Source organism: Protopterus annectens, chromosome 7.part0 (genome assembly GCF_019279795.1).
Source record: "Protopterus annectens isolate FY-2018-M chromosome 7.part0, PAN1.0, whole genome shotgun sequence".
In the NCBI taxonomy this organism is placed as follows: Eukaryota; Metazoa; Chordata; order Ceratodontiformes; family Protopteridae; genus Protopterus; species Protopterus annectens.
Window position 1 is genome coordinate 1,971,099,603 of NC_056739.1, and position 24,797 is coordinate 1,971,124,399.

Sequence of the window (24,797 nt, forward strand, 5' to 3'; positions counted from 1 at the left end):
GGTTAGAAAATAATGACAGACATTTCAATTTCATGCTTCATACCCTTCAGAAAATTCATGCTAATGCAAAACCTGCTGTTGTTGTATATATCAAGAAGTTGAAAGAGCAATATTTAAAAATTGTCCCTATTTTTAGGCCTTTGTCCAAATTTCTTGTTCTAACAGTGTGAAGAGGTTGAAAGGTATAATTACGATCACTCTCTCCGATCTCTCTTACACACAGTCACTTCTGCTTTCATGCATGCATTCACTCACTAACTCACTCTGATTGCTCACCCACACAGTCTCTTCAGCTTTCATACATGCATTCACCCAGTCTCTTCAGCTTTCATACATGTATTCACCCAGTCACTCACTCCGATTGCTCACCCACACAGTGTCTTCAGCTTTCACACATGCATTCAGTCACTCACTCACTCACTCACTCACTCACTCACTCACTCACTCACTCACGTTGCTCATCCACACAGTCTCTTCAGCTTTCATACATACATTCACCCAGTCACTCACTCAGATCACTCACCCAGACAGTTTCTTCAGCTTTCATACATGCATTCATTCATTCACTCACTCACTCCGATCACTCACCCACACAGTCTTTCTGCTTTCATACATGCATTCACTTACTCACTCTCTGATCTCTCACACACAGTCAGCATGCCATTGAAAATCACTCCACGTGCCACAGGTTGCCGACCCCTGTTCTAAACCTTTCACTTAAAAACAGAATTGTAGTCATTCAGAGAGCAGCTTTTTCCATCTAACTTTCACAACCGTCTTACCTACACAAATAAAAAATAATTGACGTACTCTTACACTTTAAATTATAAGTGGAGTGAACTGTCAGAACACATATTTATGAACACACACACGATACTGCCAGCAAGAATGAAAACAGTCCTTATGGAGCATATTATTATGGATCTCATAAACAAGGACATAGGCAATCTCTAAGCTTTTGACCCCACCCAGTTCAGATTTGTCAAGGGCAGATCTTGCCTGTTGAACCTGGTTAACTTCTTTAAGACTGTCATCAAGGCTCTGGATGAGGGAAAGTCAGTGCATACAGCTTACCTTGACTTGGCTGAGGCCATTGACACAGTCCTACACTCAGGCATCATCGAAAAGCTAACAAAACTTGGAGTAAATCCCTATCTCATCAGGTGGGTAGTCAACTGGCTGACCCACAGGACCCTCAAAGTCAAAATAGGTGCCTTCACCTCCGATAGCAGACCTGTCACTAGTGGAGTTCCCCAGTGATCTGTCTTGGGATCCCTACTATTTAGCATCTACTTCTCAGAGGTCCAGGCAAAGACAAAAGGCCTGTGGCTGACCAAGTTTGTGGATGACTGTATGTTGGGTGCTGTCATTGACTCCCCAAATGATGTTAACATATACTGCAAGAGGGTCTCACAGCAACTAATGACTGGTGCCAAAGTCATGGCCTCAAGCTGAATGCAAAAAAATATAAAAAAATATATCATCATACCATTCAGCAAAAACATGACCACTACTGATTACCATATCAATGGCAACTCCCTAAGCACACAACCTGTATTGAGAGACCTGGGCACTTAGGTTGATAACAACCTCACATTCAACTATCATGTAGCAGCAGTGGTCAGAAAAGCATTTTACTTGGTTCATCTCATAAGTAAAGGGATTGCATCCAGAAAAAAGGAAATTATTACCTCTCTATACTCCTCCCTCATTAGACCAATAATTGAGTATAATGCCCTGTTTAGCATGTATGTCCCCAAACATCTGCACCAACTGAAAAAGCCACTGAAATACCTCACAAAGAAAATCCATGGCCTCTAACAGCTGTCCTATGTGAACAGGCTCAAATCACTATCACTCTGTTTGGTATCGTACAGATTGCTCAGATGTGTTGGACCCTGCCTTACTAGAGATGCACCATATCTGTAAGTATAACTCCTCATGCATTACCCGCTCAAAAGGCCTGAATCTAATATGCGACATCAGTAAAACCTGCTAGAGAGACAGATTTGTTTCCCAGAGGCTGCCCCATCCCTGGAATAGACTTCCCATACATGTCAAACAGAGCACCTCGCTGACCCTCTTCAAGTGCAACCTTAATGAGTGGATGGGAAACCACAAATTTGTCCCAGGGGTTCCACCTGTGTCCCTCACTGACAGGGGCAACAGATGCTGACTGAGGTTCCTTTTTGGGGATAAACTCTTGGCAAGGCTTAAAAGGGCACCAGGGCCATTAGCCTAGTAACCTCCTATCATCCTATGATCAACCAATGTAACAGTTATAGAAAGTATCCCTTTGGTATTTTTAGAAAACATCACACTGGATCCTGGGGGAGGGGGTGGACTGGAAGAATTACTTAAAAATATGTGAACTGCATTGACAACTTAGACTGGGAGGCTAGCATTCTCCCAGGACTGAACGACAATGTTTCAGTTACACCTGCTTTAGCACTGAAGGCTAATAAGTTATAGCCCAGATTTTTACAAATCTTTTATTACATTTGTTATATATTTTTACACCATTATTTTTAATGTTTCAATGCACTTTGTTGTGCTGCTTTTTTATTTGACAAGGTCTATGTGCATCATTGCTTATTGTGGATTTGTTGTCTGTCCCTTTAAAGAATACTGCAGTTCTTATTAATTAATTAACCAGCTGTCAATGAAATCTTTTTGTGCACTATTTAATGGCTCTGTGCTAGGACCATTTTGTTCTGATGAAGTCTCTTGTATGAAACAAAAGTGCTTATTTTATTTTTTCAGGTTGTTTTAACAAATTAATTCTTAGACCATTTTTGGGCCCTCATTTGATTTTCTTTGGTTTCAGGATTTTAGTATATTCAGGAATTATTGATTCTTGTTTTTGGAGAGTATTTTACCACTTAATTTTATTTTGAGGTATTTGGGGTAAAGGTGAGGGGTATCATTAAAATATGTTTGGTGCAATATGTGGAGAGTTAAGATAAGTGGTTGTTGTAGAGCTGGAGAGATATTAAGACCCATTGAGTCATGGTAGGATGAGAGATGGCTCTGTAGGAGGAGAAGAATAGAGGATAAGCTGAGAAGTAGCATTATTAAGTAAAGGGATCTGTATTTTACTGATGGCAAGAACTGGGGAAGTAGGGGTCAGGAAGGAAGCAAGAAGTTGAAAGGCTATAGGATATTTAGTGCTGGTAGAGTCTGAAAGCTGGTAGGAGGTAGATAGGAAGGATGTATTTTCTGTGAAGGAAGAAAGTTAGGTTGTCCTGGTATCATTTCTCATGTTTCTGAAATGTGAGAAATAGAGAGGTTTTACAGAATAGAGTATAAAGATGTAGTATAGATAGGAAGTAGTGAGGGTTTATTTGTGGAAAGTAGAAGTTGAAATGTAGAATAATAGATATGTACTGTTGGTGAGGGGTCTTGAGTATGAATGGCTGTACTGCAAAGTAATGTGGGAGGAAGAATAGTTGCTGGGAATGATGCTAGATGGAAGTTGAGAAATGGGAAAATACAAATGGGGTGTTTGATAGTAGTAAGGTTGTTTGGCAGGGGTTAAGGAATGGTTGTCACAGATGGAATGTGTTTGTGGAAAGTATAATGGTAGAGTAAGAAGGGATAGGTTGGAATTTGGGTTAAGATCGGGGAGTGCAGTGAAGATGAGTGAAGCTGGCTTCCCCCCCCTTGGTTCAGTTATTACAGGGAGCACTTATAGCCAGTACAAATCAATTGACATGGAGGGCCAAAGCAGAACAGGTTTTCTTTCAGTTACTAAATGCATAAATCAGGAAGCTAGGGAGACTAAGTAACTGGCATATACAGAGTAATCTATTGGTCAAGAGAAGGGACAGTGGCCATCTTGATAAGTGGTCCTTAGTGTGAGAGGGCTGCTCCTTTCAGGGAATATCACAGCCACCTTCCAGCACAGGGCAGGTAGATATTTGACTAATTAAAGTTATAACACAGCAAGGTTGTTCCTGTTAAATTTGATTACATTGCACAGTGACAAACTTTTCAGTGGAAGCTTTCATTTGGGCCTTGTGACAGAGCTCCTGCAGTATCCAGGACAGGATTAGTTGTAGTCATCAGAGGCTATTGCACAATGGCAAAGTTCACAGTGAAAACATTCAGGTATTGTGTCTTGTGGCAGAACATCTGCTGTATGAGAGTCAGGATTGGATCTAGTGACCACAGTCTATTGCACGGTGACAAAGTTCTCAATTAAAATTTTCAGGTATTTGGTCTTGTGGTAGAACTGCTGCAGTATCAGGGTCAGGATTGTATGTAGTGACCACAGACTGTTGCACAATGACAAAGTTCTCAGTGAACACTTTCAGGTGTTGGGCCTTGAGACAGAGTGCCCACAGATTGAATATAGTGACTGCAAGCTACTGCACATACTAATAGTTATGAACATATTTGGTTATCCGTGCCCATTTCTGAGAAAAGTAGTCCACAAAAGTGGCCAACATCCAGAGCCCTGTGGGGCAGCACTGCTAATCCCCAATGGGATAAGCAAATAACCCCACACACACACATACACACACACACACACACACACACACACACAACATCTTGTAACTTATTGCTTAAGCAGAGTTTTATCAATTGAATTATGTGTGATCTGATATTTCTTTTTTTTTTTTTTTTTTTAATTTGTCAGGTATTCCTCCGGTGTGAGCTAGAGTCATATGTCTTAGCAATGTTCCTATATTTTCAAACATGTGATCTACTACTTGAAGCTTGGCTCCATATATGAAAAGACTTTCTCTTTCTTGTCATATACGACAAGACTTTTTTTGATTTATGTGCTTGTTTTTATTTTTATCTATCAGAACATCTTTTTTTTGATCAAATTGATATTTCCATATTAAAGTACTCCTTTTCAACTCCCTTTCATGGAGAAGTTTTTTCTCAATCTGGACAGTCTTGGTTTATAGGTTCATAGGTAGGTACTATGCTATCTGCCCAAGGGCCTACGTAAGCCTACCCAACAAGGTTCCCTGGCTTACGCCACCCAAGAAAGTTATTTTCCTGTGCCCCTGTCGAGCAGAGCCACAGAAGTGATCCTGGGGTGTATTTCCTATTTCCCATACACTCAAGATTTTTCCTGAAGAGTGCTAATGCGGAACTTTGCTTGACATACATGGGTAGCCTGTTCCAGAGTATGGGAAGTCTCTGGGACATGAATCTATCCCTCCAGCATGTCCTGTTTATTGTGGTGACAAGGTTTAGGTCTCTGGATGTGTATTCGGAGAGATTGGGATTTCTGAACTCCGCTACTAATGCAGTTACCCCCATCTCTGACCTTCTTTTTGTTGGTAAAATTACTAAGAATTAAGTTCATTATTCATTCTACTCTAAATTCTGCACTAGCTGTGCTACTGCACAGTACTGAGAAAATTCTCACTTGGGTCATGAGTGATCTCACACACTGCCATAATCAGACAGTTGATTTCAGATTTATGTTCAGTTTTATTTCAGTACTTATGCCCTAAGCAGTATTTCCAGAACTGAATGAAATATCACTGGCAACCAATACAAATACTACACAGTGATGTACTGCTAAAGTGATCAGTAAGCTATGACAAAACTGTACAATTGTATTAAAACAGCTTGATGCCTCACAGTAAGATTTTGCCTGTTTGATTCTCAGCTACAGCGTCTTCTGTGTGGAGACATGCGTGAATGGGTGTACCTTCATTAAAGGTTGTGCGTCAGGGCTGGCATCTCAGCACGTAAAAATCCACTGCCAATCATTAGTGGACCGGAGTTCCGCTTTAGCGACCCCTAACCGGGAAAAGCTGAAAGACACAACAACATTAAAACAGCTTAACAGAAAATGCATACATAGAAAATATGACCTAATAAAATGTAACTGCTGATCACAGGAAAATGGAGAAGTCACAACTGTCAAGTAAACCAATAAGCTAAAGGGAGAATAAAAAACACATTGTAGCCCAAAGTTGAATAGTCATGTTTAGACAGATCTTGCTAAAGCTACACCTAGCATACACTTTCTGTGACACAAAAGTTCAAAATCTACAAGTGCCAAGACATTATACATTATGGCTACCAAAAATCCAATGTCCCTAGTGCATTGCCCAGAAGTCCATAAAGCAGGCATTAGAGTTGCTGTAACAGGCATTCGCTCAATGACTCTCAGCGAGACTTTATCCCAACGAGATACATAGTTATTGGACTGAAATAAACAGATCTCCCATGTAGTGTACTCTCCATATCTAAACTCAGCAGAAGTTTAAAGGGCCTTCCCAGATAGTACAAGCTGAGTAAATTGAAGTAAGTACAGGCAGCTCTCTCAGGTGTGTATACTCATTCAGCTGTGACCTGCTCTGGAGTGCTGCTTAAACACAGGGAAAATAGAACATCAATGCACCTAGCAGTCCTAGAAATGTGTTCTGTGCACTAAGTCAACTGAAGTGCAGCAAAAGCACAAGCTTCATCGGAAACCCAGAAAAGGACACTGAGACACGGAAGCATGTTAAAACACTGCAATAATGGAATGCTGGTCCTCCAAACAATCCTTCCATAAACAAATGCAGCAGTGAACAAAAGTATTGAAAATTATAAAAGGTTCCAGAAGCAAAACAGTGTCCAAATAAGTCAGTCATGGCAGGCTGTGTGACTCCAGCTTCTCCTCTGCAGGCAGCCAGCTGCTGCCATTTTCAGACATGCTCAGTCATAGACTAAGAGGAGAGGATGTAATGAAAACACGCAACCTGTCAAACAGGCATTAGATAATCGAATTGCACAGGAAGAAATGCTAAAGGACTTGGCAATTAAAAAAAAAACACGCTGGAACTGATAAGTATACTAACTGTAATGATTCTCAAGTTGTGAATTTATCTAATTGTGTTGTTTCTGACACAGTTTTATCAGTATTAAATTTGGGACTTAAGTTTATGCCGACGACATTGCCTCGGTTACATGTTTTAAGTGAACTATTTTCTCTTAGCAGAAAGTTGCATCTGTTAGATATTTTTTCACAAAAATAATTCTGGTTTTTGTAATAATGGTGTGTGTAATGTGATGGATGAATGTGAGAATTTTGACGACTCATTTTATTCTTTTTATTCTGATCAAAATGATTGTGAAGGGAAGGTAAATGCATATAGTGAATTGAACACTGAAATTCTTAAGATTAAAAGTGACTATTCCTCCTTTTACTAATGCTCAGATACAGGGGTATGTTTCCACCTTTAACTTTGAAATGGAAAATCTGTATTGGAATTGTATTAATAATAGAACTAAGATTAGTAATAATGTGAGTAAAGAACAATGGTTGATCTTTTTGGAATTTTGTCAGGATAAAAATCTGATGGTTAAGCCATCAGACTCTCTCTCTCTCTTGTCTTTCGGCTTTTCCCGGTTAGGGGTCGCCACAGCGGAACTTCGGTCCGCTAATGATTGGCAGTAGATTTTCATGAAGACTGAGATGCCAGCTAGACATCCAACCTTCAACAAAGGCATGCCCATTTACGCATGTCTTTCGAACGTCACCCAACCACGGGGAGGACATGCAGACTCCACACAGAAGGCACTCCCCGCACTCCAGCTGAGAATTGAACGGGAGAACCTCTTACTGTGAAGCAACAATGCTACCACTGCACCAAGCCATCAGACAAAGGCAACCAAATAGTAATCTTACATTATGTACAATATCTGGAGATGTGTTATGCACATCTAAATGATACAGAAGTGTGTTATGCACATCTAAATGATACAGAAGTGTATGAGAGATGTGAGATCTCAAAATACTATGAGTCTATTAAGGGATATGAATGTTTGTTAAAGAGAGGTTTTAGATTGGGATATCTTACCTATGAAGATGTGGATAAAAAGTTTTGTGTGGATCAGAGCAAAATAGCTGTGTTTTATTGTCTTCCTAAGACACATAAAAATGTAGATCCTGTGTGTGGAAGACCTATTGTTTCAGCAGAAAGATATTTTCTGAAAAACATTTGCATTTTGTTACATGAACATTTGAAAGAATATGTTATTAAAATTCCTTCATATATTAAAGATAGTCAGAATTTTCTTGATAAAATAAAAATGTTAACTTGGTATGAGGATATGTATTGGCTTGGCTTAGACTTAAAAAGTCTCTATACTAATATTAAACACAATGTAAGTATGCGAGCATTGTTACAATGTTTGGGAGATACTCCACAGTCTCATTTTTTGATGGATCTTGTACTGTTTTGTCTTAAGAATAATTTTTTTACATTCAATGGGGAGGTTTTTCACCAACTTCAAGGTACTGCCATGGGTGCTGCTTTTGCTCCCATGTATGCCAATCTGGTTATGGCTAGGTTTCAAGAAAATGTAATTTACCCCACTACTTTATTTCGAACTAAAGTAGTATTTTACTGTAGATACATAGATGACTTGATTTTTTTGTGTAGGGGTAGTGAAATTGATGCACAAAATGAAATACAATCTATTAACATGGGCCTACAATCTGATGGTGTCCAGCTAGGGACAGAGGTGAACTTTCTAGATATACATTTGTATGGCTTGGATACAACAATACATAGGAAGTTTAACCAAAGAAATTTATTTCTGTATGGCAGTAGTTGCCATCCACAACATTTGATGTCACTATTACTTTACAATGAATTTTTGAGGATCAATAAATTATGCAGTACTGACTCTATTTTAACAGAAAAGTGGTGGAAACACAAAATATGTTTATTAGGTGATTGCATAATACTGACAATGTTATGGAGGCTAAATTTAGAGTTTTACAAATGAGATACGGTGGGCAATATGTCGGTCATAATGGTAATAAAGGCTATAATAGTAATTTAGGTATATCAGATGAAGGCGAAAGAAGAAGAATTTTCTTTGTCACTACTTATAATGCAGTGACTCAAGATATGGTAAAAAAAAGTTCACAAATTTTGGCCTATGTTATTAAAAGCTAAGGGGTTACAACACATTTTACCTAACTAGATTGACATTTCTTATAAAAGAGCCAGAAATTTGGCAGATATTGGCAGTACACAATTAGTTTCTCCACCAGATGTAATTGTTGGGAATTATGCTATTAAATCAGAGGCGGGTACTAGGCCATGTTCTAAATGTTCTGTTTGTAAATATGTGGCTAGGTCATTTTCATTTATAAATAATTGTAGATTCATACTGAATGGCAAATTTACATGTCACACTGAGAGTGTTGTATATGCTTTAAGATGTAGTTGCAACTTGTTTTATATAGGGGAGACGTTGAGAAGTTTTAAGGTGCGTATGCAAGAACATATTAGGAATATTAAAAATAAAACAGTAGATAGTCCGCTTGGGGAACACTTTCTGTTATGTCATAATTCTAATCCAGCTGAATTGCAGGGCTGTATTTTAGAACATATTGAAGTGGGTTTAGGTGAGTGTGTAAGCTTAAAATATAAACTTTTAAGAAAATAAACCGTTTTATTTTGAAATATGGTACTTTAGAGCCCTACGGGCTCAACAAAGAATGTAATTGGAAATACATGATTTGTTAATTTTTATTGAATAATTGTTCAATTGATTAATTAATGAATTTATTGTATTTAAGGCTGTTGGTGAGTGCATGTTCTTTACTCTTGGAAGGCTTACAGGCCGAGGTGCTAAGGATTTATTAAAGCCTTTGGATCTGTGCTTTTTTTTTTTTTGTTGTTTGTTTTTTTATTATTTATTTTTGCCTGCTGTGGTATTTTGTGTAAAGCTTATCCTTAGCCTGCTATAGCCAGTCTTTCCCTATGGCCTGTGGCTCTGCGTAGGCCTGAACATATCTTCAAAACTGGAATTCAATTCCCTTTCTAACAGTTAGTTGCATTTCTTTGTTTCATTTTTTTTTTGTTTTTTTTTTTTGTTTGTTTTTTTTTTGCAGTTGTGGATCTTTGCTACAAAACTCTGAAGCAAAGCTGCTCTCCTTTACTTCAGGACAGCTCAGCATTTCTCTTCCTGTTGAGGTGAACACAGCAGGTGTAGCTGCAGACTCAGTGTTGCCATTACAGGAACTCACTATGAGGGTTCTTCATGAGCTTTACAGTAAAAAAGGTAACTGGTTTGTTTATCATTTGAGCTGTGAATGGCATGTCTCACAAACAGAAGTATGTGTTTTAAAACTGACTTAGTTAACTATTGCATGCCACTTTGCATTATCTGTATGTGTTTTTATTGAGGTACATTGCCATGTTTTATTCGTATGATGTATCCTTTAACCTTTTACTACCATATACATGGCAACTGCCCCTGTTTTTTCTTTTTTTTTCCTATTATGTTCTTTTGCAAATAGAAGATGGTGCCTCCTCCAAACTTATGTAGTGATAATCTCCTCTGATGAGTCACAGTCCTGAATTAGTGCATAAATAACAATCTGTGTTTGAAATCAGATACTGACCTTTTGTAACTGTTAATGTCCAGCTACCTGATGTTATAACCCAAATCAACTCTCAAGACTGGGAGTAATAGGAAAGTACACTGTCTCGCTTTACTGTTAAATAACTTTGCAATCTTAAGGAAGCATTGCTGCACTAATAAAGCATAACATTTGAGTTTACCCACCTTCTGTTTCTCTTGATCTGACTGGCTTCTCCAAGCTGTCCGTTTTCCATTGTGGTGTCATACTTGCAAAGGTACCATGTACTTTATGTGATACTCCCATATAAATCCAGCATCGGCATGTGCTGTCTTCAGGTTTTCTTTCAGTCAGAGTACCTCTGGCCCCTTGCAGTCATGCTAGAGATTTTCTGCTACAATATGCTGTCCTGTGATATACATTTCTTTTATTGTGGAAAAAGCTGAAAAGTAAGGTGTACAAAAGAGTGGTGTGACCAGTACTGTTGTATGTTGTATGTTATGGAAACCTCGGCAGTAAAGGCAGAGCAGATGAGGAAGCTAGAGGTGTTTGAAATAAAGTGCCTAAAATGAGTGGTAGGGTGCAGACTGTGGGACAGAAGAAGAAATGAGGACATAAGAGTAGATGCCAAAGTGGCTTCAGTTGCAGAAAATGATCAAAGAGAACAGATTACGATGGTTTGAACACATGTGCAGAAAAGCAGAAGACAATCTGGTGAAGATGATTTGGGACAGACAGGAAGAAGGTAAGATGAAACGAGGGCATCCAGCAAAGAGGTGGATGGATTGTGTGAGAGATGATCTGAAACAGTCAGGCATGATTGTTGAAGAAGTTAGGAGTGTTGTATTGAATCAAGAGAGATAGAAACAATTAACATGACATCCCGACCCCATGTTGAAGATGGGAAAAAGGGGGTTGATGATGATGATGATGATGTGGAAAAGATAAAGAGAAGCATATCATTTTGACTTCAGTTGAGTTAAGTTTGTCTTCTTCCCCTAAACTGAAAAAGTGTACTTGCTGTAGAAGAATTGTATCTAAAGATTACTGTACCTATCTTGTTTAACTTGGGGACATAATATGAATTGAATAGTGTATTATTTGACAAAATTTAACTAGGAGACCAGGGTATTCAAAGCTGCAGTCACCCTCTTTGATTAAGAAATGTTTGAAGTTTGCAAGGAAAAAACTAATAAAAACAGAGAGCTCTAAGCATAAAATAAAAATGTCACCTGTGGAGGCAGGAGAGTGAGAAGAGAGTGGAATGGAATGGAAATGTCAATCTGAGAAACCTGATAAGCCTAACAAAACAACAGGCAGTTAGTGAATCAACTGAAAAAAACAAGACATCAGCAAGGTCAGCTGATGTGGGAGTTCCCTCCACTTTGACAGCTGCCAAAATGGGGATCTCAAAGCCAGGAGTCAATCTTCAGAGCGCAAGCTGTGACACAAGGGAAATACTGACAGCCCAGCTAGCTGGAATTTTGTAAATAATTATATGTCATTTGAGAGTAGTAATATGATTTTTATAGAAATGTAGCAAAAGTAGACACTGCCAGCCCAGCTATCTGGAATTTTGTAAATAGTTATATGTCATTTCTGCATACCAGTATGATGCAATTGTTTGTGTTACCAAATGTATTAGAACTATATGTTATGTGTATATTAAACTACTGGTACAGAAGTGTGTGTTGAACAGGGGTTGTACACTACCGAGCTTCAAGGATGTGTCCACAGTGTACCCTACTGGAAAAGAACAGAAATGTATGTAAACTATATACCTGTGCAAATGTATGCTTTAATAGTAGAAACAGGAACACAGTTAACTTGCACAACTTCAAGAAAATAAGTTGAAATTAAATTGTTTTACGATTGTGTTATAAAAATTTGTTTCAATGCAGGAAGGAAACAGGATGTCTAGAACTAGGGTGCCTTCTGCATTATTTTGTAAATGTTTTATTGTTTTATGTTTTCTAGCAACTGCAAACATCTGAAGGCTATGCATTTTTTACAAGGAGATGTCAAATGCTACAATATTAATTTAAGAACTCTCTCAGAGGGAGACTGTGATTTTGTTCATAGGTAGGTACTAGGCTATTGGCCCTGGGGCCTGTATAAGCCTAGCCAAAAATGTTCCCTGGCTTTCGCAACCCAAGAAAATTATTTTCCTGTGTCCCTGTCAAGCAGTGCTGCAGAAGTGATCCCTGGGGTGAATTTTCTATTTCCTATCCAGTCATCAGGATTTTTCTTAAAGAGGGCCAATGGAGAGCTTTGCTTGACATGAATGGGTAGCTTGTTCCAGAGTATGGGAAGTCTCTGGGACAGAAATCTATCCTTCCAGCATGTTCTGTTTATTGTGGTGACAAGGTTTAGGTCTCTGGAACGTGTATAGGAGAGATTGGGATTTCTTTAAGTGTAGCATGTCCAAGAGCTCTGGGTTTGGCATAGCTTTGTATGTTAGGCAGAGATCACCTCTCAGTAGGCGATATGCGACAGAGTAGAGCTGGAGATTTTTTAGACAGTCTGCATATGGCATCTGTTTGAGGCTGGTAATCCTCTTAGGTATTTCTGTGGCCTTTCCAATTGTTGTAGGCGTCTGGTGAGATAGATGTCAAATGGGGCATTGTACTCTATAATGGGTCAGATGAGGGATGAGTAGAGAGGAAAAATTACCTCCTTTTGTGATGAGGTGTGCCACATAGAAGGATTTCCTGACTGCTGTGGCGATGTGGTTATCAAAGGAGAGACTACTGTCCACCTGTGTCCCGAGGTCTCTTATCACACTTTCAGTGTTTAGTGAGTTACCGCCTATGTGATAGTTCATGGGTACCAAGATTTTCCCAAAGGGGATGACAGTGCACTTCCTGGCATTGAGCTTGAGGCCATGACTTTGATACCAAGCATCTGTCTCTGTGAGGCTCTTTTGTAGAATGTCTACATCATTAGGTGATTTTGTTTTGGCTCCCAGTTTGCAGTCATCTGCAAACTTTGTTAGCCAAAGACATTCTGTGTTGGCCTGCACTTCAGAGACTTAGATGCTGAACAGGAGAGGACCCAAGACCGAACCCTGTGGTACTCCACTAGTCACTCGTCTGAAGTCAGACTTGGAGTCGGCGATTTTAACTGTGTGGATTCTGTCAGTGAGCCAGTTGGCCAACCATCTTATGACATAGGGATTTATGCCCAGTTTAGTGAGTTTATCTATAATTCCAGAGTGGGGGGTGGTATCAAAAGTTTTGGCGAGGTCACGATGGGCTGTGTGCACTACCTTGCCCTCGTCTACAGCTCTAGTGACTGCTTCAGAGAAGTCAGTCAGGTTTAGTAGACATGATCTACCTTTTACAAACCCAGACTGAGTGGGGTCCAGGGTTTGGAGGTTACCTATGTCTTTGTTTATAAGCTCCAAGATGATACATGGCCTTGCAGACCAGACTCATCAGGCTAGTGGGGCAGTAGTTTCCAGGGTCCATGGTGGCACCCCCTTTGTGGAGTGGGATAACTGACGCTGTGCGTCATTCAGTAGGCACATACCCTGAGGCGAGGCTATGATTGAACATGGTACTTAGGTGGGGTGCCAGTTCGTTCTGTAGTTCATGTAGTACACAGCCTGGGATGTTGTCTGGTCCCATGGATGCTGTGTTCTTGGCTTTGGAGAGTGTGGCCTTTACTTGTTCATCCATGATTACAGGGGCTTTGTATTCTTCCGGTATTAAGATGGGCCCTTTGGAGGGTGAGAGGGGGGTAAAGTTAACACTGAAGCTATCTGCCAGGATGTTGGCAATATTGGTTGGTTCTGTATATTTAGCACCATTGTGCTGTAGCTCAGCGCAGATCTGAATGTTGCCATTGAGATTCTTGACATGGCTGTAGAATGCTTTGTGGTTGTCTTTGGAATCAGTGGCAATTTTATTTTCATAATTGCCTTTGGAGGATTTTATGAGGGATCTCAGCTTCTTGCTGAGACTGACCAGGGAGTTCCTCCAATCTTGGGATTTTACTCTTTTTTTGCAACAGGTTCTTCCTTCTGTTGTAGAGTTTGTTTATGGCAAGGGGCCACCAGATTGGCTTCCTTTGTTTGGAGGAGAGCGTCTTGGTTCTGTTAGGGATGGCACGATCCATGCACTCGTGTATGTGCTTATACAGTGTATTTGTGTAAGATTCAGCAGTCATACTTCTATTTTCTGTCTGCATGTGTGTCATAAAGTTAGTCACTTCTGTCTTAAGAAGCATGAAGTTGGCTTTGGAGTAGTTTTTGATAGTGGTTTCCTTAATGGGGGGTGGGGGTGGTATATGGATGTCTAGGGTGATTAGCTCGTGGTTGGATCTGACCAGCGAGGAGATGACCTCTGGCATGGAACAGCGGTTACCCATATTGGTAATGACCAGGTCCAGGATATTGCTGCCTCTGGTGGGGGTGTGGACAAGCTGTTCCAGGGCGTTGGAATTTATGAATTCCAGAAAGCGTTGAGCAAATGAGTTGGTACATGAATAGTTTTCCCAGTTGATGGTGGGGTAGTTGAAATCGCCCATAATTAAGGTATTGGATTTTACCTTAATATTTTCCAGTATCTTAAGAAATGAAGAGTGGGAATCCTGGGGCATGGTGGGGGATCTGTAACAAGCTACAACCTGGATTGCAGTCTTACCAAGTGTTAGTTGCACTTTGATAATTTTGGATGCATTATGTTGAGCATCTAGCCTGGAGATGTGGATATCCTTAATGAATATGGACTTGCCTCTGCCTTTAGTGTTTCTGTCCGGGTTAGGTGGCCAAAAGATGTGGTATGAATTATAGCCTGGTAATGCAGGGGTGCTCTCTGGAGCCTTAAACCAGGTCTCTGTCACTGCACAGATGATGTTGTGTATTTTATAGAGTGCCTCGAGTGAGGTTTTGAGGTTTAGACTTCTAGTATTGAGTAGCATTACCCTCAGAGTTTGCTTGCTTGTACCTGTTATGGCAGTGAATTTAACATTTGAACCTTGCCTAAAAAAGGCACTATAGGGGTGGCAATCCCAGGGGTGACAGGTGTAGGCCATCCCTGGCAAAGCATCGTGGTCTGTCAACCATGTCATCCCAGGCAGACAGATACTGGATCCCCTTAGAATGTCATCCCAATCAGACAGATACTGGATCCTCTTAGAATGACAACAGAAGCGTAGCCAATTGTTTAAGTCAATCATTTCGTCCTTGTACTGTGGTATCATTCTGGGCAATGGCAGGATGCTACTCAGGGCTAGGGTCATACCTGCCTGGGCTACAAGATCCGAGAGCTCCTCCATGTCTGTTTTCATGTAGTCCAAGAAGGTACGTCTCAGGTCATTCACACCAGCATGAACAATGACAGAGTCATATTTGTACTTGCTGTGGAGTGACCTGATTGCTTGCGTTATGTGGTGGATCCTGACTGGCAGTTGACAGTAACTTTCTCCTTGTTTAGCCTGGTGAAGGGACATCAGTGTGCCTGACTATAGAGTCGCCAGTGTATTTTGTCTTTGACCTGCAAACATCCACTCATCATCACTACATTTGCACTTGCCTTGCTGTAAGTAAGATTTAGGGCATAGTATCTCTTTTAGATATAGATAAGACTATAGTAAAGAGTAGTTTAGATATTTTCCATATTTATTTGAGACTGTCCTGCAATGTTTTAAAATATTTCCTCTGAAGTTAATATGTTGATTTATTGAGTATTTTCTTGTTTTTTTATTATTTGTTATTAAATATATTTAAATTTATCTTTGTGACTGATATTTGTGATACATATTTAAGCTCTTAGAGTACTTGCATATATATTTGGTGACACTGTACAGGCTACTCCTAAATAGCCTTGAAAGTCTTGGTCAGATTACCATTTGGATTAATAGTAACATTAGACAGTAGGAATGGACACCCTTTGTTAAGGGCCTTAAAGGTAGCTGATAAGGGGTTCTGGTGGCAGTGATAACTATTTTATAGTCTGGGCAAAAGGGGGCAAAGCTAGTAAACCTGTACCAGCCTTTTCCAGGTGTGTGTGTGTGTGTGTGTGTGTGTGTGTGTGTGTGTGTGTGTGTGTGTGTGTGTGTGTGTGTGTGTCTGTCTGTGTGTGTCTGTGTGTGTGTGTGTGTGTGTGTGTGTGTGTGTGTGTGTGTGTGTGTGTGTGTGTGTGTGTGTGTGTGTGTGTAAAAATGTAAAACAAGTCTCCAAGAGTGTGTGTGTGTCAGCTGCTTGGCCAGGGAGACGAAGCACTGGTTGGACAGAGAGAGCGTTGGAGGACTTGTCTTGGAACCCTGGCTAAGGACTCAACTCTATAGCTGTGCCAGTGGGGAGTCTTACTGGGGATCTGGAGAAAGAGGGAGAAAGCAACCCCAGACTGACTGTGATCTCTGTGTGCTCTTAAGGGAAATTGCATTTTACTGTGTGTGTACTTGTCATCCTTCCAGTGTGTGCATCCCCCACTGTTGCCAGTGGTGAGGATTGAGGTACCTTGATTACTGTGCCAGTGCAGGGGCGTTACACAAGCTTCTTACCAGTGTTTCTTCCTATAAACATTAAAACTGCACCAATTTTGGTACTTTTTACAGGATCTGCAACAATTATTTTCCAGGTGCAGGAATTTTCACAGGTTGACTCAGGAAGAATGCAAACTAGTCACCTCCAAAGAGATTTTAAGAACATCAGAGACATCCATGAGCACTGTCTCTCTTCCAGCTATTAATTACTGTCCCTTTGCCAGAGAGTGTTTTGAAATAATCCAAGAAACAGCTTTAGCACAGCGGCAGCCTATATCTCCCCCCACTGGAACAGCATAAGTCTACTTTTTGTATTAAAATCAAAGGACTTTTAAAAACCAGTACCAACAAAGGTTATAGCAGAAAACAGTAAAAGGAGGAGTGTATCCCTTTTATCTCTTGAAAATGTGTAAGACACTTATTGGAACAGATTGTTTTCCCTTATATTTCTTGTATCAGACCATTAGAGTCTCTCTAGAAGACATAACATTTGCTGAAACTCTGAATGGTATGGGAAAGTTGTTTGGATGGCTTATGGGAGACCACTCTTCCCAAAAGGAAAGATATGTGAAAATGATGCATCCACCAGAATCAGTGGTTTATCCCTCTTCTCTTTTGGACTTTCAAGGACATCATGAAATTCAAATGCTAACACTGATATTCATCTCTTAACCTTGAAAAGAGCAGGCAGGCCAGCTGTATAGAACCCCACTTGCCTGACATATATGTATGTGTGTGTGTATATATATATATATATATATATATATATATTTTTTTTTTTTACAGAAAGATTAGTCTGCAGTCTACCTCTTTTTCAAACACAGTCTGGGAGTAATATACATTTAGCTCTGCCTTCTTTTGATAGACATTCAAGGTTGCTAGACAGATAAAGAGAAAAGTTATACACATTTAGTAATCCATAAGGACACTTCTTTACATAGATCATAGGATAATGCATCAAAGTTCTGTATTGGTGGAAGTACATAAATGCATGTATTTGCTGCAGTATTCTAGTAATACAGTTGCACATCACAGTCGATAAAAATGTCTGTACATTGAAGTATGCTTATGATGCTGATGATGCATATTTATAGGTCAGCTGTGTCTGAGATTGTCCAGAAAAAGCACAGCTTAGGTCAGACCATTATCATAAGGGTGTTAACACAGTGCCTGCATGTAGTTGTCACCCGGGACTTGATGTTTGGTCAGCCAGCAAATGGTGTCATTACATATCTAGACGAAGAGCAGAACAAGTTCTTTATGTAGGCAAATGCTTTATTTCACACACTGTTATGGCTCAAAAACATGCTTCCTCATTCTCACATGCCTTTCCACTGACACCAAGACAAGAATTAGTCTCCCTCAGTCATAATTTTTGGAGGGAAATGCAAATATCAACAGAATTCCTTCAAGTAGCTCCACCCTTCATCTCTTCGCTGCACCCAACCCTGTTCCTCTAGTCTAGGATATACTGTCTAATCTCAGCTTTTTGCATGGTTGGCAATGACTTTAAACAATTGTATATTACAGATGGTAGGCTGAGGTTACAAAGTAGAATTTCTCCAGAGACTTCTATCACTTTTCATACCCTTCCTCATCAAGTTACAAGAGCCTTATTGGTGCTGAATCGGTTTCTGGAGAGAAAAGTAAAATGTTGCATCCTTCAGAATCAGAGGTCAAGATTTCTATTAATTCTATTCTGGGTTCTTCCAAGTCCTTGAAGAGAGCTGTGTAAGTGCAGTACTAGACTTGATGGACTTGAACAGTCATCCTGACAAAGAAATTCAGAAGGATAAAATTAAAGTAATCCTTCTATTCATACAAAAAAGATTTTCCAGGGCATCATTTCTCTAAATTGGAGCAACTTGCTCCCTTATCATAAAGTGATAAAGCCTTTAGTATGACCCAAACAACTTTAGTTCATTTAGTGGCTCAGGTACTTGATGGAGCTGACAAGGGGAAGGAAGGATTGACAATGCATTGCTGGTGCACCTCCCTTGGAGGAAAGTATGGGGATTGTGCCAAGGGAGCATGCCCAATGCATGCAGTCCTGAGGTGCGGTCATCAGTAGAGACCAGAGACCACACAGGAATGCTGGTTCCTAAAGGAGCAAAGCAGTCTTGGGAGTTATATCACTTGTGGAAGTGAGTGACCTGCCCTCATCAATGCCCATTGTACGCAGATCCCTGGAACATGTTCCTCAGTGTGTGCAGTTGAGTTAGGGCTAAAATGTGCAAAACAAAAACTCTAGTTGCATAATTAAATGATGACCTCTGTCAGTAGAATGTTATTCTTGGTGAATGGATAATTAATGGAATAGTTGGCCAAGGATGGAATTAATGGTTGGCAGTCACTGTGGGGGAAAAAAGGAACAACAAAAAAAGCCATCATGAGACATCTGTTTTCACTTCTGACAAGACAAATTTGGGAGCAGACAGTTGCCAGTATGGCTGACCAGCAGGATAGAATGAAGCCATCAGCTCTTCAGTATTGGAGGACAGTGTGGGGTTAACCTGATGCCACTATGACTTCTGATGGAGACCAGAAGCCTCACAGGTTATTTCATTTTGATGTCCTTTCACTAACTACTCCCAAACGTACTGCAAAATGACAAGCTGACTATGAAAATGACTGTTCCTGGGCAGCAATTTCACTGTTTCCCCATTGGATCCCTCATTCCCCTGGTCTATACACTGAGGAGTCAGGGGACACCTCCTGTTAAAGGGTCATGTCCTGAGTACACAATAATAGCTTTTGGAGGAATTCAGGGATGATGATGCTTTCCCATCCTGCGGGGAAGGGAAGTGAAACACATTAAAAAAATGGATATGGAGGCTATGTACTTGTGTATATCTCCCCAAATGCTTTTCCACAGAGAATACCAGAAATTCAGTTTTGCTCTTTGTCACTTTCAGTTTACACCTCTGACATTTATGCTACCCACAGCCCCAAGAATGTTTGCCAGCTGTTTAGCTCCATTATTTGTGTACATCTGGTTACAAATTAGGAGCATCCTCCCTTGTTTGAATGGTCTCTTCTGTGGTGATATGGGCAAGTGCCAGAATAGCCAGCTGGAGTTTTGTAAAGAATGATATTTACTTTGAATATCAAACTGACTTATACAAGATGCTCGTGTTACAGATATATTAGAACTGTATTCCATTTGTGTATCAAACCGCTTTGTATAGATGCTTGTGCTGAAAATGTATTGGTGATGTTTGCTTGTGTTAAACTGTATCAACAGTGCACCCTGCTAAAATGAAAAGAAATGTACATGTATTATTGCAACTGAATTAACTGTATATGTTTTAATAGAGGACACTGGGATGCCAAAGGTTAACTTTAACAAAAATAAGGACAATGTAAATAAGCTTTTAAACCATTAAAACAGTACCCCCAGTGCTGAATAGGACTGGAGATGATAGGGCTGGGAAAGAGCCTATGTTCATTAGCTCAATGAAAAGAGGAGATGGCCCAGACACTGCCATAAATATTTGGATGTGTATTGTGGCCATCTGTGCTAAATTCCTGTTGCAGCTTCAAAGGGGAACACTGTGAGAACCTAGATTTGGGTGACCAGATGAGGTCATTCTGCCAGCCCTCTTGGAAATTATATTTTAGATATAATAAGGAGAAATCTCAGAATATTGAGTATTCTGTTTGGGAAGCCTGACTAGAAAGACCCTCACCCACAGCATCTTGCTTACCCGTAGTAAGTAACTTAACTAGGGAACAGTAAATTTCTCGTAGATTTGGTCAGGAATATAGTGAAGCTTAGTTCAGAGAGTGTTTTTCTTTATTTGTATGAGTCTGTCCATCAGTGTTAATTTCAGTATTGTCTGTGATTTGAACTCTGGTTTGCTGTAAGTATATATTCAATATTTTCATGCTGTTGTATTTTTTATTATTAAATATATTTAAACTTTTATTGTTGCTGATCCTTGTTGAATGTATCTAACCTTTGGGAGTCCTTATATTTATTTGGTGACACTGTTTGGGCCACTGCAGAAGGCCTAGCCATCCTGGTGATCTATTGCCCTTTGCATTAGTATTAATATTACACAGTATAATTGGGCACCCTTTATTAAGGGCCTTAGAGTAGCTGATTGGGGAGTGTCTGGTGATGGTGATAACTACCTTATAGTCTGGGCAGAAGGGGCATAGCTAGTTAACCTGTGCCAGCCTTTCCCAGGTGTGTGTGTGTGTGTGTGTGCAAATCAAATGTTTCAGTGTGCGTGAGTCAGCTACTTGGAGCAGGGACATGAAGCACTGGATTCCAAGACAGGGTGCTGTAGGACTTGGCTTGGACACTCGGCTGAGGACCTAACCCTACAGCTGTACCAGTAAGGGAGTCTTACTGGGTACCTGGGAGGGAGACAGATATAGAGACATCCAGACCCCGGGCTGAGTGTGTTCCGTGTGTGCTCTTAAAGGAAATTATACTTGATGCAGAACGATTTGCATGTGAAAATACTGAATGTATCCATTTGTATTCCAAGTGTACATCCCTCTCTAGTGTCGGTGTTGAGGATTCAGGCTCCTTGATTACCGGCCCAGCATGGGGACGGCACATATTGCTGGCCATCACATATTGGTAGTAGTGGTGGGAATCACACCTTCTAGTAGCTCAGTTCCTGAAACACAACAGTATCCCAATAGTAAAACACTTAGAAGCAAATAATCCTACAAAAAATGTCACAGGATACCTTCTCCTTGAAAAGAACCAGACACCAGGCATAGTAAGGTTATAAGTGCTTTTGTTCCCTTTATTCACACTCAATACAAATGGAACTTCATCAGATACAAAACCTTACACACTTCCCCCCTTTTTATATACAATTCAATTGCTTAATCACAATCAATTAACTTAAATGAATTAATTAGTTAAATGTGCTCTCAAGTTAAAAACACATTAATATGTTCTTTAAAAATATATTGTTATGTATAATACATAAATAATTCTCCTATAAAAACACATATATAATAAACATTTCATCTGTTAAAAAAATATATATATATATATATTTATACTAACTTAATTGCTTCTATGTTCAACCACTTAAACCATTTTTATCTAATCTCATCTGCCTTTAAATGAAGCAAGCTCCTTAGAGAAATCCTGTCATTAATACCAGGAAAAACTGTAGTATTCAACAACACCTGCCAGTGTGTTTCCCTGTATTCTAAAAAACAGGACCAATTACTCCCCCTCTCCTGTCTGCCTACATTTTCCAATACACAGAAGAGGAATTTTTTTAAATCCTTACAGTTAATGCTATGTCTAAATAAGGCTTTTGTTTTATCTTGTCTCCTAATTGCATAAATGTGTTGGTAAATTTGCTTTTTTAACTTCTTTTCTGTTTTTCCTATATAATATGCACAGCATGACTGGCACAAGGCCACACAGACAACTCCTTTTGTATTGCAATTATAATTCCCTGTCACTGGAATTATTCTATTGTGACCCTCTATCACTATATTCCTACATTCATACATTCCCTGCAGCCATTGCACTTCCTCATATTACCTAATGGAATCCTGTCTTTGTCTTTCTTCCTTTCAAATAAGTTCTTAATGTTGGGTCCTCTTCTGAAAACTATTTTTGGTTTATTACCCAGTTTTTCAGTTAATCCATATGCCCCAAAAACACAGTTCCAGTTCTTTTCCACCATTTTACGGACCTCTACACTATCCTCATTGTATGTTAGCACACAGCAAGTAGTTGCCTCTTCTGTCTTCTTAACATTCAACAAACTCTCAGGTTTCTTCAATAATGGGGGATAAAAATCTTCTCTCCTGCTTGTTGCATAACTCTCCTGTCCCTGTAGGACACTAGTTGGGTAACCCCTTATTGCCAGCATAGTCTTTAACTCTACCATTTTATCTTTAAACCTGTTGTCATCTGTCATTAGTCTTGATATTCAAATCATTTGGCCCTTTACCAAATTTCTTTTTTTGCCAAAAGGGGTGGTCACTCTCAAAGTGCAGATAACTATTCGAATGGGTGTGCTTCCTATATATACATGATTCATAACATCCATCCCTTCTATTTTTATATAGGTGGATGTCCAGATAATTAACTGCTTCTTTCTCAATTTTACTAGTAAAATTCAAAAAATCAGTAGTGGCATTGATATAGTTCAAAAAATCATCTGCCTCATCAAACCCACCTTCCCATAATATTAGAATATCATCCAAAAATCTATAATATCTAAAGATATTTTTCCTAAACGTTGAATTTAACACAAATTTGGTTTCCCAATACCAAAGAACAATATTAGCAAATATAGGGGCTACTGCTGCACCCATTGCTACACCTCGGGTTTGCTTGAAATATTCTCCCTGAAACCACACAAAATTATTTTTCAGAACCAATTCCATGAGGGTAGCTAAGACATACACCGTATCCCTTGAAAATCTGGTTCCTTCCTGAAAATATTCATAGGTTCATAGGTTCATACTAGGCTATCTGCCCGAGGGCATTTACAAGCCTAGCCCATCGTTTTGTGGCTTACGCCACCCCTTTAGTATGGGGAACTATACCCATTATTTTGCTGTGCCTCTGTCGAGCAGTGACACTGAGGTAATCCCTGGGGTATATCTGCGATCTCCCATCCATTGGTCAAGATTTCTCTTGAACAAGGCCAGCGAGGTGCTCTGCCTCACATGTACCGGGATTTTGTTCCACAGCATAGGGAGTCTTTGGGTGATGAATCTATCCCTCCAGCACGTCCTATTAATAGCCGTGTCGAGGTTTAAGTCTCCGCCCTTGTGGCTCTGATGGATCTAGATTTTTGAGGTGAAGCATATTCATCAAATCTGGGTTTGACATGGCCTTGTATGTTAGGCAAAGGTCACCTCTGAGCATGTAGCGACTGAATAGAGCTGGAGTTCTTTCAGTCGGGCAGCATAGGATAGATTTTTGAGACCCTTTATCCTTTTGGTGAGGAACTTTGTGGCCTCTCCAGCTGCTGCAAGTGTCGGGTCAGATACATTCGAATGGGGCATTGTACTCAATCATTGGTCTGATGAGTGATGAGTAAAGGGAGACTATAACCTCCCTTGATCTAGATGAGAATCCTTCATGATAAGGTGGGCAATGTAGAAGGTCTTCCTAACTACTTTAGCTACATGGGTGTCGAATGACAGACTACTATCAACCTGGGTCCCCAGGTCCCTGATAACTTCTTCTGTGCTCAGTGGATTGCCACCTATTTGGTAGCTAGGGTAACCTTGTTTTTCCCGAAGGGTATGACTATGCATTTTTGGCATTTAACTTTAGGCCGTGGCTCTGGCACCAGTTATCCGCTTCTGTGAGACCCTTCTGAAGGATATCTGTGTCAGATGTGTTTTCTACTATGGCCCAGTTTGCAGTCATCTGCAAACTTTGTCAGCCATAACCCTCCTGTGTTTGCTTGTACTGAAAAGTAGATGCCAAACAAGAGTGGGCCCAGGACTGAGCCCTGTGGGACACCACTTGTGACAGGCTTTGAGTCTGACATGGCGCCAGCAACTCTGACCCTATGGGTTCTGTCACTCAGCCAGTTTGCAACCCATCTTGTGATGTATGGGTTAACATTTAAGCTGATGAGTTTTTCAATGATACCCGAGTGGGGTATTGTATCGAAGGCCTTAGCCAGATCGAGGTAGGCTGTATGGACTGCCTTACCCTCATCAATGGCTTTGGTGACTGTTTCGAAAAGTCAACCAAGTTTAAAAGGCATGATCTGCCTTTGACAAAGCCAAACTGGGTTGGATCCAAAGTCTGCAAATTCCCTATGTCTTTATTTATGAGGTCCATTATGATCCTCTCCATGGCTTTGCAGATAAGGCTTGTCAAGCTAATGGGCCGGTAATTTCCAGGGTCGGTGGAGGCACCGCCTTTGTGAAGTGGGACCACAGTTGCAGTGCGCCACTCCCTGGGTACGTATCCAGAGGTAAGACTTTGATTAAACAGCTGTCCTAG

At 40.1% G+C, this 24,797-nt stretch overlaps 1 protein-coding gene across 4 annotated transcripts in view; it reads left to right on the forward strand.

The window, feature by feature from the left end:
- LRRC28 (leucine rich repeat containing 28) overlaps positions 1-24,797 on the forward strand; it is a 1,318,547-nt gene that overhangs the window by 1,171,972 nt on the left and 121,778 nt on the right. For all 4 annotated transcript variants that reach the window (XM_044078388.1, XM_044078386.1, XM_044078389.1 and 1 more), the window contains one exon: positions 9,872-10,041. In XM_044078388.1, the coding sequence (XP_043934323.1) occupies positions 9,872-10,041 (170 nt within the window). The remainder of the gene's footprint in view (positions 1-9,871; positions 10,042-24,797) is intronic.